The sequence below is a fragment of the Balearica regulorum genome, chromosome 25 (genome assembly GCF_011004875.1).
Source record: "Balearica regulorum gibbericeps isolate bBalReg1 chromosome 25, bBalReg1.pri, whole genome shotgun sequence".
In the NCBI taxonomy this organism is placed as follows: domain Eukaryota; kingdom Metazoa; phylum Chordata; class Aves; order Gruiformes; family Gruidae; genus Balearica; species Balearica regulorum.
The window spans coordinates 663,824-681,315 of NC_046208.1; the positions used below are offsets into that span (position 1 = coordinate 663,824).

The 17,492-nt window shown below is 41.6% G+C and overlaps 1 protein-coding gene and 1 long non-coding RNA gene across 6 annotated transcripts in view; one reads left to right on the forward strand and one right to left on the reverse strand.

Moving 5' to 3' along the window:
- Positions 1–15,604, forward strand: part of NGF (nerve growth factor) — a 35,389-nt gene extending 19,785 nt beyond the window's left edge. For 2 of the 5 annotated variants that reach the window (XM_075776231.1, XM_075776230.1), the window contains one exon: positions 14,726–15,604. In XM_075776231.1, coding sequence (XP_075632346.1) covers positions 14,738–15,457 — 720 coding nt within the window. In that variant the 5' untranslated portion in view covers positions 14,726–14,737 and the 3' untranslated portion in view covers positions 15,458–15,604. Of the gene's footprint in view, positions 1–11,317; positions 11,455–12,233; positions 12,327–13,762; positions 13,877–14,725 lie in introns of all 5 variants that reach the window. The other 3 variants (XM_075776232.1, XM_075776228.1, XM_075776229.1) reach the window with 3 other exon arrangements.
- LOC142605219 (uncharacterized) overlaps positions 1–17,492 on the reverse strand; it is a 98,765-nt gene that overhangs the window by 51,291 nt on the left and 29,982 nt on the right. The window lies entirely within an intron of this gene.

Genomic DNA, 17,492 nt, shown 5'->3' on the forward strand with positions numbered 1-17,492 from the left:
GGTAAAAGAGATTTAGAAATAGGAAAGAATATCCTAGAAGTTGGGGTTTTTTAAAAAAAAAGAGGGGGGAGGGCAATGGAGAAAAGGACCATAGCTACTGCTTGGCAAGAATCCTGTGTTCTTCTTCACTTGCTACAGAATTAACTTCTACTGATAGACCATAAGCTAGTGGCAAGGCCTATTTGATTAAGTGCTTGTAAAATGACTTGACGTTTTTGGATGGAAAGTCCTACGCATGCACAGTAATATTCTGTTTCAGTATTGACTATTTCTCCACTATCCCAGAAACCTCTGAATTAACACAAGAGCATCTCCATTTCGTAAGGTGGGAGTTTTATTTTGCAATCTTTTGTCTATAACCTTAAGGGGGTTTTTTAATGGAGAAAAAATCCAATACGTCATTTTGAACTGCTCCAGCTACAAAATTTTTTATCAAGTGCAGCCAGATCCTCAGTAGAACATACATTTTCAAGTTATCTCAACTCTAGCCTCCTTTGCTGCATCCTTCCTGTGTTTTGACTTGCCAAGTATAGACACACTTCAACTTCCCTTTTGTATTTTCAGAATTCCTGCCCCATTAAAATACTGTTGAGGCTTTTAAAACAGTTATAAAAGCACTGGAAGATTTGTAGAAGATAAAATTCCTTTTTGATTTTAAGAATGAATGGAACAGGAAAGCCTGAAGCACACAAACACCAAGTATTAAAAGTCATGAGGATCTCAGCCATAATTTCTTGATGCTCTTTGTACTTACGTAATGCTCATTTCCAAATTCAAGATCTAGAGAAACATTATAGATGATGGAATCTATCTTTGGGAATCTGATCATGACATATCAGCTCATTTTTATTTCCCACCTCATTTTTTGAGTCACCACATTTTATGTATTACACTACCTGTCCAATTGCTAAAAATCTCATTTGTTTCACATTTCTTTGTACAGTGGTAGAAGAGTGAAAAAGGATAACAAAACTGAAAATTATGAGCTTGAATAAAAATTAAATGCTAGCATTGCTGTTAGGACTCACATGGTTCTTATTAATCAGGGTTTGGACAAAAATCAGGATTTATAATCCCTTCTGAATAAGCTGGAAAAGTTTACTGGCCCTTAAAGACATTGTATTTTTCTGCCTTAACTACTTTTGGCTGTAAGATGCTATAGTAACATTTTAGTCTGATTGTCCTCATACTTTCTTTTCCCAGATGAATTCCAGTTTGATTTTGGTAGTTTCATAAAGTCTGAAATTCCAGTTCTTTCATATCTGGTCATTTCATCTTTGAAACCTCAGGACCCAATACAGCACGTTAGACGCTTGGCAGAACCAGCTCAGGATCCTTTTGGGAAAGGTGCAGAGGGAGAGAAGGACCGGTCCTGCACCCACCCTCAGGCAGTTCCTTCGGACTCACTGTTTTAAGCAACAGCTAGGGAACAACTCCTCCTCTCATTTTCGGACAGGAACTGTAGGTGAGCAGCAATCTTTCATGCTGGCTGGTAGTAGATGGAGGCATCTGTTTCCACAGACCTCAAAAGCATCCAACTTTATACAGGTGGGATGGATTTATCCCATTTATGCTGCAGTGTTTTCCTGTCAGTTAGTGCCCGAGATCTTTAGTCACTCCTTCATGCCAATGAACTAGGATTTATGAAACCCTAGAGTTCAATTAAATATACATATACAGTTTAAAGTCTGTATTGAAAGTTCCAAAGTAATCATCACATGTCAATCATTAATTTTAGGATTTGCTTTATAGATGATAATATAGGGATGATATACAACTGCAATATGCTCAGATAACTTCTTTCTAGCCAGCATTTTTATTTCTAGCTCACTTAATTTTACGAGCTTCATGCCATTGAGGCCATCGACTTCAGGAGAATCAGATTCACATGCTCCTTCTAAGGCTGTTTTCTGTCATTTACTTTCAGAGAGATTTCTCGCTCATTTTGATAAGTGGCCATTAATTCATTTTTCCATCACTGCATTTAAAGAGATTTTTATCCTGACAGGCAATTTCTGTATCTTTTATTTAATGACCATTAGTTTTTCTTTGTTATCTTAAATAGGATAAAATTTTCTCTTCTGTCAGGGTGGCTCCGTGTGTGTTTAACACTGTACTAACAGCCAATCTGTCACAAAAAGAGCCGCAAGTTTTTACTGGAATGGCCATCATGGCCTGAAGATCATGTATTGTTTTCCAAAGGAAGCCACGTTTGAGATGACTGTTGATGACTCTAAATTCCCATGAGCGTATTCTACATGTGAGAGTATCATGATGCCAAACATTACATTCTTAGAAAAAGAAGTCTTGATTATGTTTTACAACTCAGTAGTTACAAAGTCAGCCTTTTAAAGTTGAGCTCTGTCTGTCCTGTGTCACGAGTCTCTGGCGACTACTGCAAGAAACCTAAAATTAGGCTCCTGCAAATAAGTCTTTCCCATTACTTAGGCCCCAATAAGCATAAAATGAATGCTAAGAAGAAGTGTTTTCCAAAGCCTTATTGGTTTCTGATTTCCCCCCCTGCAGGTCAAGACTCACAGTGCTATTTTCCCTTAAGTACCCCAAACGGTCAGATTCATCGTGGGCTATCAAGCATTCTTGTTCTTACCCTTGCCTAGACTAAACCTGAGTCAGAAATCTAGAGGTAGATATTTGTTGCACATCCTGTGATGATGATCATCATGGTGACATGATGCATGCTCATTGCTGCAGGGCAGCATTTTTCTCAAGTCTACTGCTCTCCCTAGAAACACTCAAAGGAACGTTTCAGCACTAGAGGCATTTGGAACAAAAGGAAGTGTATGAGACACAGGTAGCTTCCAACTGGCTCCGCAGCATACATAAAACTCTTATTTACAGGATGAGTCACTGTAGATGTAATAGAGGAATTAAATTTGAGTCCATTAGAAATTCCCATTTTCTTGCTCATCAGCTAAGAACAAGGGAAAGCTGAAATGCTGTGCCTCTGACACAGCTCTTAGTCATAATGATTTAAGGATTCCCTTCAAGGCCTCTCAGGTCTCAGATTTTTTTTCCCTGAATTGCTACTGCTCAATTTTAATTTACATACCTGTTCAAATGTTTCAGTGAGGAAGATGTGCCAGTAAATACCTTCTCAACAACTTCAGCAGCAACTACCTCCCTCATTTCTCTCTTACTACCAGAAGCAGCGAGATAAAACTAATATGCTACTTGTTGCTTGTTTTGGTGACCTCCATGATCCCATTTGCTGCACAGACAGCCAAGCGTATCATCCATCATTGCAAATAACGCCAGAAAACAAGCAGCAGTTTACTGGCTGCAAACCATCTGCTAGCAGTAGCCTTAGTGCAGCACACACGCTCCATATTGTGACACTGGGAAGAAGTGCACACGCTTCACCGCTGGGTCAAACCCTATACAGTATGAATTTCTTCTTTTGTCCTTATTGAATAAAGCAACCCCTTCTCATCTCTGAAAGGGAAAAGTCTAATCAAATTCATTGGGGACTACTGGCTCATTCAATACTCTGAAAACTACCATTCCCTTGTATTGCAATGTTGGTTTTCTTCTATTTCCTGCAACCTGAATTACAAAATTGGTAAATCAGATGTGTGTTCTCACAAGCCTTCTGCATGAACTGCAAGCATGAGACTTGAGAGTAACTAGGCTATTTGCACTAAGGAGCTCACTTCTGAAACACGTGTCATTTCATAAATTCAAGGTATATCAGCATTCCTGTAATCACAAAGACAAAAATATTCAAATATCCTTTCTGTTTATTTTTTGCACATCCCTAAAATATGCCAACAACTTCAAGAATGACAGAAAACAACATTCCAAATTGTGTCATGCTTTCAATTACAACATTCTATGCCTATGTTTATTGCCTATGTTTATTTTTATTTCGAAAATCATTTACTTGCTGTATTTGATTGAGCTAAATTGAGCATTAATTTATCTTTTATCTTACTAGCGTAGGAGCTACTTTAATGGAATCTGGTGAATGTGCAATTAGAAGGCTGCACTGTCTTCTCTATTAAAATATTCTGTATTATGGACAAACATGCTTCATTTTTACTAACATTTATGGATAGTAATAATACACTGATAGCCCAAATTCAATTCTAGTGCTTCATTTTACCTAGTCAGGCATTACTGGAAGCAGCAAGATACCCAAGAACCTCAAGACCTACAAGACAGCCAGGTCTTACATATTATCATGGGGTTCTGTGCTCTAACAGCCTAATCAGTACTCTGTGTGCAGCAAATAGTAAGTATCTAGGATAAAAACCGAGACATAATTAAAGCTTTACTGGTGCATTACGGATGACAAACAACAAAAAAGCTTGCCAAAGCATTTTGGAAAAATTTCTTCCTTCAATTCAAGCAGCAGCACGCTTCATGCAAGCTGAGGATGCTCTGACCTGTTTAGTGCCATGACAGTAACTACGTGAGGTGTTAGACGTGTCCTGGTATAAAATCAAGTCTTGGTCTTAGTTTCCACTTCATGCTGGTAGAACTGTAAGACAGCAGTATGGCTTTAATTACTGATTGCTCCACCAGGTTTTTATTTATTTTCCTGGTCTTTCAAGTCTCACATGATGAGATTTCACAAAGCAATACAATCACCGTCATTACAGAACTGTATAATGTTAAGACAAAAACCGCAAAGGAAAAAAGCACACGCACTCTTCAAGGAAAGCAAGAATACATTCCAACCAGACATGATGGAATCACACACTTTTAATACACAGAGTGTGTATTAATCTCTAACAAACTAATAATGAGGAACTTTTTCCTGCCCACCCCATCTGAAAGCAGCCCTGAGGAGAGACTTGAGGGTATTGATTGATGAGAAGCTCAACATGAGCCGGCAGTGTGCGCTTGCAGCCCAGAAAGCCAACTGTGTCCTGGGCTGCATCAAAACAGGCATGACCAGCAGGTCGAGGGAGGTGATCCTGCCCCTCTACTCTGCTCTTGTGAGACCCCACCTGCAGTACTGCGTCCAGCTCTGGGGTCCCCAGTACAGGAGAGACATGGAGCTGTTGGAGCGAGTCCAGAGGAGGGCCATGAAGCTGATCGGAGGGCTGGAGCGCCTCTGCTATGGAGACAGGCTGAGAGAGTTGGGATTGTTCAGCCTGGAGAAGAGAAGGCTGCGGGGAGACCTAATTGCCGCTTACCAGTACCTGAAGGGGCCTACAGGAAAGCTGGAGGGACTGTTTATCAGGGAGTGTAGTGACAGGACAAGGGGGAATGGGTTTAAACTGAAGGAGGGGAGATTGAGATTAGGTATTAGGAAGAAATTCTTTACTGTTAGAGTGGTGAGGCCCTGGCACAGGTTGCCCAGAGAGGTTGTGGATGCCCCTGGATCCCTGAAGTGTTTAAGACCAGGTTGGATGAGGCTTTGGGCAACGTGGTCTAGTGGAGGGTGTCCCTGTCCACAGCAGGGGGGTTGGAACTAGGTGATCTTTGAGGTCCCTTCCAACCCAAACCATTCTATGATTCTATGATTTAGCAGAAGCACGTGGGAATAAACACACAGATCACACTGTCAGCAAAAGTTAAGCCGAAAATTAATTGGGCTGAAAACTGAAATGCTTTCATTGCTAAATGCACATCCTCAGCCCTTAGAGTTCACTGTAGAAAACTCTTATGTGTTTCTGAGTGGACAGTAAGTCACCATTCTGTAAAAAAAAAGCATTTTTTTTAACCTGTACTTTGGTGGCTGGATCTAAATCATGTGCAACTTAGAGGTCTGACTGAAAATGATCCCTCCATTTGTCTCAAGAGAATGTATCTTACATTCATTTCAGTCTGACTGTTAATGACTGAATCTCTTTTTTTAACTTACAGCATTTGGAGGACTCAGCCGATATACCAACACTAGGAAGGGATAAATCATCTCTGTAGAACTGTAAGAGACACTGTAAGGTAGGGATTTGCCCTGAAGGAGAAGACTGTGATTTGATAGTAGGAGTTCTTCATTGTATTAGTGCAATATTGTAAACTAAACCTTAAAGGTTATCACTATTAAAGTGCTGGCAGACTGTCAGATGGCCTAGCAGGGAAGCTTTATATACCCTTGTGGCTAAAACTTCTATTGTTCCTGGCCATGACAAAAAATGTTTTGCTTCATCTCACAATGATCGTTCTAGAGGTGCCACGCTGTATTAAAGAACAGCATTATTGCTGAACCTGCAAAACCAAACCCGGATGATTGGTTTCTGAGTACTGTTTCTAGTTGAAACAAGGCGGCACAGTGAGACTGCAATTGCTGCTGGCAATTAAATTACTAGAAACGCACTACGCTGGCAACAAAGACCACCACAATTGTCTCCCTTTGTTCTACAGCTCTGAGAAAAAAGAAAACTGTTCTTCATCTCAAGGATGATTCTTCTCAGAGTGCCCTAAATGCCCTGGGACTGATGGATAGTGGGAAGTTCTTATAAGACCCAGAGCAAATTTCCCTACTGGAAAGCTGTCCATTGTTCATGATATCACGGTGAAATGTAACCAGAAATAAGAAACACTAGATGACCATGAACTTTCTGAAATGTAATTGTATGTTTTTCAAGTAAATTTCAGGTGGCAGGTTTTCATCTGTCTCCCCCAGCCTTTCCTACTGAGTCAATGAAAGCGCAAAATCAATCCACTTTAAACGCAAATGTAAAAATACACCTGAAATGTAACAAAACACGATGTTGATGTTTTGCCAGTTACCATCAAGTATATATAATTTTATTCTGTGAAAACAGCTGATTTTAGAAGAACACGTAATTGGAAGGGACCCTCCTGTGTTGGTTAAGTCCAGTCACTTCTGTTTAAAATACACCCCTCAGAAAAGCTATTTAAAACATTAGGATTGTGACAGACGCGCAAAAGAAGAATTTCTGATTTGTTCTGACAGAGCTGAATACCTGAGGGAGGAGTTTATGTTGTTTAAACATCACCACTACTGGTCTGCTGGAGTTGTGCTAAATCAAGCTTCCATTTTCTCTCCTTCAGAAAATTTAAAACAAAACATTAACATTCTTGAAATGAGAAGCTGCACTGTTCAGTGTCCTGGGGAGGAAGAGTGGGTGATGTCCTGGAGTCCAATCTTCCATGCTATATTTCCAGTTATACAACTGGTACTCATGAAACAGAACTACTTCAACATAGTACACCATTTTTTCTCCCCACCGTAATGATACTTCATTAACCTTCCAGGTTTAAAAGAGCTATGTTTCTGTATTTTAGCAAAAACAGAGCTGTCAAAATTCAATGGCAGTTTTCACAGAGAAGTGTCAAATCTATAAATTGCTCTTGTAACTCCAAAACTCTCACATATATCTTTATACGCCTTATAACCCAGCTGCTAACTGGCCAAGTACTGCAGTCTGCATTGAAATTATTCTGCACTGGAATCAAGAGTTACAAGTTTGGGGGCTTTACATGGAACAGAGATCTATACAGAGATTTGGCAACAATTTTAAGCACTGCTATTCTTATTGGAAGCAATTAATTTAGTAGATTTACTGAATTTTCAATTCTAAATAAGTTTCCAGGCAACATACCCTTTTCGTCCATTCTTCCTCAGATTCTGTGGGGTAACTGTTTAAAAAAGGGGGAATTCCCTATACATACTTGTTTTCTTTGGCACTTGTTTTGCCTACAGGTGCCTGCAAGAGAGTTTTTCAGGACAGAGAACCACCTGCTTTTTTATGTGATCCATTTCTCCACTCTTATATTAAGCCCCTTGTAATATTGCTTTTAGACTGTTCAGCTTTTCCTAGTGGCATTTCTACTGCGTGATTGCCAAATAAGCAAAGAAATAGGGAGACTGATCATATATATTTCAATTATTACCTTATTCAGACAGCCCTTACATCAATTGGGAAATACTACATTTGTTTTACTGTAAACCCCTATGAAACATTCACGTGCAAATAGCATTTTATATATTTATAATGTGCCACTCCTACTATTTGTGCTAAGACTAAGAAATAACAATGATGTGGTATTTCCCCACACCCCACCGCCCCGGTCTGTAATCCTGAATGCATGTAAATTCTGAAGAAATACTTACTTCAGTAGGATATTTTATTAATCTCTGGGAATGGTAGGTAGAGAGGAATAGTATATTGATGGTGTCTTCAGCATCATTTGAATAGTACTGCATCATTTACTGGATTCCACCACAACCGGGAATCCGGGAAAAAGTAAAAGAACTTAAAAAAAAAAAGCCCTGCTGAAAATAAACTCTTTTGTGGTTAAAAACCAGCCAGTTGGAACTCAAGTAGTGTTTTCTTAGGGTGGCAGAACAGTCGGAAAAGTTGTTGGGATTATTTTTGGCAGTAGCCAGCATTTTATAGCTCTATCATTACTGTTACTAAACTGTCAAGAGTTCACTGAAAGGGTTATTACTTTACTAGCGCGTTCTTGCAAAAATATAGTATATTCAGTCTGGTAGCCTGAAGCTTTGGATTTTAGAACTTTGTTTGACCTTTAATTCTTAAATACTTCAATCACGCAGGTACAGTAGAACATGAGCCATGATCTACCGACAGCAGCACATCAAAGAGTGGCCCAAACCATTGCAGAAGTGTTGCACAACGCGATACAATGAGCACGTAACAGATTTGACTTCTGTGCTCTGCACTGCTTTAAAAAGGACTTGGAAGATTTCAGTTAGATTTTTAAAAATTGAGTAGCTTGTATTTGGATCTTGGTAAGAGCCAAACCCAGTGGCTACAGTTACTGGCAGCCAGCTCTCCTGTGGACAGAAATTGTGCAGGTGTAAAATGAATCCAGTTCACGCTTTGGCGTTAGCAGCATGTTCTCCTTAGCAAACGCACTTGAATTTCCACACTGAATCCAGCAGGATCTTTTGCAGTACAGAAGTATCTTATACAAATCTTATTTACCTTATTAAATGGAACGGATAAGCTATCTGTTTAAGATTAATAAAATACTATTTCTATCACTTTCAATGGCACTCATGAATTTACAATCGGAAGTGTACTCTGCTGAGGTGTCAGAATGCTGGATTTAATTCATGAAGAAAATAATGGTTTTCCTTTGAACTGGGGTCTATATGACCATTCGCAGTGTAGTAATTGAGCCTGGAGTTATTTCTGCCTTTGCAGTAGCCAGAGGACAAGCATTTAAGTATGTGCCTTTATGTGTCTGGAAGTTTTGTGTCTTCATTTCTTCTCAAAAATCAGCCACGATCAGATAATTCTCTGCCAAAAAATGGCAATCTATGATTCTCCTTCTGATTACCTGCTGAACTAAGAGATTTCTCTGCTGTTGTAGCTGTTGCTTTCAGCCCATTGCTTTCCTCTTCTTCACTAGGCTTCAGCAGCTACCCTTATCTTTGGGCCAATTTCTCCTAAATCCGGGAGCAGGTCTACAGTTTATGTTGCCTCAATGAAAAGAGTATCCCAGCCAAATAGCTCATTTGGACCCACTTTGAATCACATACCCCCAAAAAACCCCAAAGATTTGTCCTGTGAAAGGTCTTCAGATTCTCTCGTAAGCCAGGAAGACTCAAGTATGTCCCTGGCCCTCACCTGGTTCCTGCCTGGATACTGGTGAAAAAAGGAAGCCTGCCTAGAGCAGAGAGAGGGTAACTCATCGTCTTTTCACCTCACCAGTGCTAGTTTGCCAAAGGTCTTAAGAGATTCCATCAGGTAAGGACACACTTGGTTCACCCCCCTAAAAGGTCATCCCAAGCTTGTCTCTGAGTTTCATTTCTTACAGTATAATTATTTTCTGGGTTTTTTCCCTAAAATTGCAGGTATCCAGTGCTGAGGCTGACCAATTTGCTAGCTTCTAGCACACGGCATCTTTTTGCTCTGGCAGTATAAAAGCCTTAGAATTTTTTTTTAATTTTTTTTTCCATGCATGAATGAAAGAACCCGGGCATCATCTCTTTGCTGAAACAGACCCCCCAGCAGTCTCTTATGAAATTGCTCAAGCGGAATGCATGTTCCAAACAATCCACAGAGTCCAGTCACTATTGCTGGACAACCGGTGAGGTGTTTCATCCCTCCAGTCTGCTGAGCTGCACTCACTTTCACTAAATGTGATGCTACTACAAACCATCCCAGCCAACTTTGCAACTGCATTTCTTCATACTTAGCTCAAACAATGATGGGGGGATGGGAGAGGCTAGAACTATCTTGTGCCTAGCTGGTATTTCAGATGGAACATTACAATCAATGACTGTTACTGTATGTATTGACAAAAACTCAAAGGAGAAATAAAAGTTACTTTCCACTGGCTGTTCAGAATGTAGGGTACTATGGGTGCTGGCAACCCCCCTTCAGGGTCTCTAAAGGACTTTCAGCGTTTGGGGCATCATAAGAAGAGAAAACACAGGGCATGAACTGTGTAACTAAGATGTGTGCGTAGCAGATTTGTGGATAGGGCATAGACAGGTTCATGTCCTGCAGGTACTACAAACGTTGCTGGTTTTGAGTGTTTGAGTAGTGACAATAAGAGTGCACCATTTTCAAGTACTGTGACAGAAAAAGGACAGGGGGCTGGTGATAGCACTGTTTAGACCAACCTGGACAGCCAAGCAAAGTAGCCGCTGAGTTTTACAGCATCTGTGTTTGCTGGCACACAACTCACAGAATCATAGAATGGTTTGGGTTGGAAGGGACCTCACAGCCCATCCAGTCCCACCCCCTGCCATGGGCAGGGACACCCTCCACTAGCCCAGGTTGCCCAAAGCCCCATCCAACCTGGCCTTGAACACTGCCAGGGAGCCAGGGGCAGCCACAGCTTCTCTGGGCACCCTGTGCCAGGGCCTCACCACCCTCACAGAGAAGAATTTCTTCCTAACATCTAATCTAAATTTACCCTCTTTCAGTGTAAACCCATTACCCCTTGCCCTATCACTACACTCCCTGATGAACTTGCGGTGCCTTTACTTGTAACCAGACTTGCTTCCCAGATGATGATGGGGGGGTCTAAGCCCTCATTTGTCTATCGCTACTGTGCAAACTGAGCTCAGATAGTGACATCAGCAGGTATTGCTTCAGTATGCTGCATCACTCCGGGTTTTGGTAAGCCTGGAAGACGCCCAAGAGGGATTGGGAGCAATGGGGTGCTAACAACGGTCTGGTAAAGGTGCAGAATAAAGGTAGCTCTGTCTTACAAATGTGCTGCTCTTCAAAGTCGAGAACCGCACTTTAGACAAGCTTTACACTGTAACAGTGAAAAAGGCACAGTTCAGAGAGCCAAGCAAGTGGATTTGTCCCTGTACTCCTGCTATCAAGTGGGGAATGGTACTGAAAACACTTATTTGCTGGCTAATTATTGAAACAAATACTTCTACTTCTAGTGGAACACAGAATAAGCAACTCCCAGACTCAGCTACGCAAACTGGCCCGATGGCATGCTGCAGCCAACCCCAGCTCAGCGTCTGGATGAAATAAAGACATTGCTGGGGAAGCAGTTTTTTGTGCAGTTTACTCAGAGGTAAGCACAAGACACACTCTTCTCAGAGCAGACCGAAATCGTCTCTTACCAGTATCACACAGCAACCTGGCAGCTATAGCAGAAGTGTTTAAATGACACTTGACCAACATACAAGTGGGGAAGAAAGTTGTCATGTTGAACTTAAAAAATCATTGGTCTGTCTTCTAAAGAATAAAAACAAGGGCAGGTTTGGAAAAGCTTAGTTCTTTGCCTTGTTAAACAAGCTGGTTCTCTGATACCCGCTAGCTAGCTATTGTCTGGCTAAAATGGGATCTTTTATTCTGTCTCCAGACATCGTACCTTTTGTGAGGGATGTTTAATAAGAGATGGTCCATTTAGAAGCCACAGTTCTCATCAAACATCCTCTGGTTTAGTACAGCTTTTGTATTTTTGGCATCGCAATGCCTGTGATAACCTTTGTGGCCGATGTTACAAACAGATAACCGTGTACTACCAGCACTAGAGTGGGCAGCTGTGTATCTCCCTGGAAGTTCAGGTGGCTGCGCTTGGCGTGCACTGGGAACACTTCCAGAAAGCACCGTGAACGGGTCTAGTAACTGTGTGACAAAGTTTAGAAATAACCCCCTGAAGCAGCCCGTAAAATATCTGTACACGTCAGCAAAAAAGTCCACAATCCTCACAGTCTAAGGCATACTTATTCTTTAAATGTGAACTTTTTTGCTTGTGTTGTCATCAAGTCTAGTCCACTTTTTAATCTGTCAGTTTCTATTCTCCACTAATTTAATAATTGATTAAAATATTCAATTTTGAATCTTCAGGAAAACTACCAGGTATCCCAAATACATTTTGTCTGTGTTTGGGCCACACTCCCCACAGAATGCTTTACCACACAGAGAGGAAATACAAGGCAAGTTTTTTTTTAAAAAAAAAAGAAAAAGAAAAAGAAAAACAAGCAGGTGAGATCTTTCTGATTTTGTGTTAATGGCCTTAAAGCAATAAGCTCAACAGAAGAAACTCAGAGAAGGGAGATAAATGTAGCTGCATTTTAGACCAGTGAATCTTGTATAGCACAAAACCAGAAACAGCTCTTTGCTGACATTGCAATGTCTCTTTCCTATAGAAGGAAATAATAAAAAAAGGGTTTATGTATAAACACAATAGGTTGAGGCTGCTATTGGCATGTCTAAATTGTGCCTGGATTTTGTTCTGCAAACCTTTTCCATTAACATTTCTGTCGGGAAAGCTAACTCTTTAGAGATGTAATGAACCATCTGATTTTAATTTGGTTGTAGAACAAGGGGTTACTCTCTCAATCGTGCATAGCGAAGCTATTGAGCTACATCCAGCTCTATTTCCTTATACAGACGATGATGACTGCTCAAGCACGAGCAGCATGTGGGAAAGCAGCAACCCTCAGCCTTGTTTTAAGCAAAGTAAAGTAGCTTTGGAACAGTAAGGATTTTCTCTGAGAGAGAGATTTGACTCTGCTCATCATCATTTTGTCCCCAATTCTTCCAGCCCAATCGTTGCACAGACAAACTGCTAACGGGGCTTTTGGCCTTTCCCTTCTTTTCTCCCCTTGACCCAGCGACTGTAGCACCTTCACCCTCTTCAGTCACTACCTTCACTTGGCATCTCCTGCTCATTTCTTAAATGCTTGCCCAGCCCTACGCAAATACAGCTTTTTATTTCATTTCAGGTCTTGTCTGAGATAAGACTATCCACATGAGATCCCATGGGACATCTTAGGGTTCTGCTTTTTCTGCAAGATCGTGCTCTAGCAAGGCTAAAGCCCTGGTTGAGTGCTTTAGTGCTGCCTGGGATTCTAGTGTGAGAACGCTGAAGAGAAAAAGAGAGGGGGAACTTCAACAGTAATTGACCCACACCCAGAAAAAACATTAAGACATGCTGGGAAATCACAGTGGAACTGCAGAGCCTGATTCCTCTTTTACAAAACCCTGTTTGTCCAGTCTGTGTGCGGCTGCCTGCCTGCTGGCCGGACACAGCGTAATTCGGGGCCAGCTGAGACATGTCAGGCAAAACAAGGCAGAGAGACAGGGGAGGAGCCTCGTTTGGTAGGGTTTTTTTTTCTGTTTATACCCCGTTTCTGCTTATTAAGTCTTCACAGAGGAAATACAATGTCTGCCCTTAACTGCGATTTCAAATAGTTTTTGGATGGCTCTTATTCCCAGGATGTCTGCTGCTGATTTGTTAGCCCGACATGTGGCTGAATTAGTCAACACATGGTAGTTACCTAACAAGGTATTACTGCTGCTGGTTTTCCAGCATAAAATTGTTCCTAGCAAAGTTTTAGACGTTTGTCTCACACTTTTCCATACCCAAACAGATGCGCATATTCTCCAGATCAAAAGAGGACTAGCACTGGCACTGGATCTGCTACGCAGTGATGTTTGTGGAGCTTCTTGCTCATGGCACTCTGAAAAAAGGAAGGTGTTTCCCTGTACGTAATTCCCAGTACTACAGCCACAATGGTTTTAGCTGGGCTATACCTAAGATGTCAACCCAGAAGTAGCCTGTCACCCACGGTGCTCCTATGTAATACCCATATTTGTCCTAATAGGCAGCTTGAACATGGAAAAACCCCACCTGCCCTTGTGACATGTGATGCCTGAGCTCTTCTGGGAAGGAGCTTGGGCTTTATCTGCCCAAAATCAGCAATGTGGTGCATCCCAAAAGGGCAGAGAGGATAGATGGAGGCTGCTGAGCCAGCCAGAGTGGTGGGGCCTGTCCACACGGCAGGTGAGTGTGGTTGTTGAGTGTGTGATGATGGCATGACACACCAGGGCTCCCCCCCTTCCACAAATACCAGCTTGGCGGTCCCTGCCCTAGCCCCGAGGACACCTCTGCAGACAAATTAACTGAATGGACATCTATTTTAGCTGAGGGACTGCTTCTGCTCTCACTACACTGCCGGGTATTTGCAGCCAAGAGACCAGCCCTGGCCAAAAAGGTTGCTGCAAAAATCACTAGAGATTTTACTCCTGGGAACATGCTGTCGCCATATGGTCTCCACATTAATAACACCAAGCAAGTGCTTCATAAACAGTGTTCTAATAACAAATACCAGAGGAATTAATAATAATCTAGCTATTATTTTCTAATGTTCTCACTTTATTAAGAACATTTATGCTGTCGGAATGAGCTCTTCCGGAAGAACAACATCTGGCACCCACATGAATACCTGATGAAATCTGTATGACCCTGGGTATCCTACAAATTTATTGTCAGCGACGACATCCGTTTGTGCCAGCATGGCTTACAGTAACACTACGTTTTTCTTTTGTTCTAGGTGCATAGCGTAATGTCCATGCTGTACTACACTCTGATTGTAGCTTTTTTGATCGGCACACAGGCAGCTCCAAAGTCAGAGGACAATGCTCCACTGGAGTATCCTGCAGAACATTCCCTGCTCAATACCCACCGGAGTAACAGACACCACATTCCCAAGGCAGCTCCACAGACAGCCCATGGCCACTCCACTTGGACGATAGGTAGAAGAGAAGCTATAAATATTACCATGGACCCCAAATTGTTTAAGAAGAGGCGGTTCCGGTCTCCTCGGGTGCTGTTCAGCACACAGCCCCCCCCTGTGTCAGGGCAAGGACAGAATATGGGATTTCTCAGCAGCGCAGGTTCTCTCAACAGGACTGCCAGGACCAAGAGGACCACACATCCCGTATTACACCGGGGAGAGTTCTCAGTGTGTGACAGCGTCAGCATGTGGGTTGGGGACAAAACCACAGCTACTGACATTAAAGGCAAAGAGGTGACAGTGTTGGGAGAGGTCAACATCAACAACAACATTTTTAAGCAGTACTTTTTTGAGACCAAGTGCAGGGACCCTAAGCCAGTCTCCAGTGGGTGCCGAGGGATCGATGCAAAGCACTGGAACTCGTACTGCACCACAACACACACCTTTGTCAAAGCGCTGACGATGGAGGGCAAGCAAGCAGCCTGGCGATTTATTCGAATTGACACAGCCTGTGTGTGTGTGCTCAGCAGGAAGTCAGGGAGACCCTGAGATGGATCGAAACCCCATGACAACATCCTCCTACCCCCCTACCTCAAGTCTGTAAATTATTTTAAGTTATAAAGGACTGCATGGTATATTTATAGTTTATACAGTACAGAAAGAACCTCATTATTTATTAAACTCTTTTGGAAATCTTTTGTGTTTTGCAATTTATTTACTGGCACAACCCTTCAAAAGATGTTCACCGTAGTCTCATTCAGCCCTACAACTCTGAAATGTTTACAGGACTACTAAACAATCTTTGCTCACCATTCTACAAAAAGAAAACATTTTCCACACAGTTTTCACATATATTCCTCTCTTCCACAACAAAATAATTTTCCTCACAAAACCTGCTAGCTTACTGTGAAAATCCTGTAGGTTTATTTGAAATTGAAATGGTTTGTCCAACTACCAAAAGACTGAAAAAGACCTTTCAAAACTTGCTTTGTTTTACTAATTAGCCATCAAGATATTAATCTTATATAATCAAACATCTTAGTCAACTCCTGGTGGAAATACTAGTTCTTCATGTTGCTAAATTTCTAAGCAAGACCTTTAGTGCATTTTTTTAAAATTGCCAAATTATTTTCACTGCAAAAATAATCCTTTCTGAATTATTTTGGAACATTTGTCTGCACAACAGTAGAATCTAGATGTATGTGTTTTTGCATTAAAATGGCATTTTACAGCTCATTACTTATGAGCTATATTAGAGTGATGGGGTTGCAAATGTCAACATACATATATAAATTAAAAAAGTTAACGTGGCTTATAATTAAAATTTGTAAATTCTCTCAAACTAGTATTTTAGCAATGGGGACCTGCCATAGGAGCAAGTTCTTTTCATACATAATAGAAGAAAGACAAAAAAAAAAATCACTGAGGCTGTGATTTAGCAAGGAGCCCCAGAATAACCCTATGGTCATAATTTCTCTGCTTTGGAGAACATTGGTCGCTAGAAGCACATGGTGGAGCCTGAGGCTCGTGGTGGGTGTTTCAGTCACTGCACTGAATAAAGCTGCGGTTTCTCTCATTGTCTCCTTTGGAAGAGCAACTGTTATTCATTGCAGAAACAAATACCATCAAGGTTTTTCAGCTTGGTTTCTTCCAAATCGTAGAGGGCACACTTTCACTCTTGCCCTCCCTCATGTACAGTTATTTCTTTAATGAAAAAAGCAGACCTGACATTTGCTTCCTCCACGTAAACAGCAAAGAAGGGCAGCAAAGAAAATGCACTGTGGTAAAATAATGCCAGTGGAAACAACCAAACCTAGGCAAGATATGCTCTCTGGTATGATAGTGCCAGTCTGCGTGAAGTGGAAGGCCCTGAGACAGAGACCATTCCTGATAATCACTGGTATGCCACATTTCAGCCCCCTCTGGTAGGTGGTTATGGTGTGGGACAGCAATATGCCAGTGAGAATGTTTCGCTCTCTCCAGAACAACATATTTGCAATATTTGCATGAATAGTCAGTTATCCGAAAGGTCAAGGATAGGGCAGGCTCCTGACTGTCCTGTGTCCTCCAAATAATGACGACTTGTTCTGGAGCTGGGGGAGGCAATGAAGACTAAGGAATACTTACAGTGCAATCATGTAGGCATCAGATGCTCTGACCCAGTAGCAGAACGCAATAGCAGCGGCTGCCACCTGCCAGTCAGCACAGGAGAGGTCAGTGAAACACACAGTATTCCAAAGCAAAGAAAAATGCAGAATTGGAGCAGAGTTCCACCTGTGCTCGTTGGTGGCCTTAAAGCAATGGACAAAAGTAATAAATCTGCTTTGGAAGTGCTCTTTACCGTACATGACACAATGCAACTAGGGAAAAATGAAGCTGCTACTCATCCAGGACTTCCAGGTTTATGGAGACTGCCATGATTTTACTACTGACATGACAAAACTGCAATTGAAAGTGTCTCATGAATGCATTTGGTAATTCCAAACATGTGTAAGACTTGGCATTGCTTCAAAGAGCCCTGAGACTGACGACTTTCTTCTTAAAGTGATCTTGGGAGCCGACATTCCTTCCACATTCAGCCTAC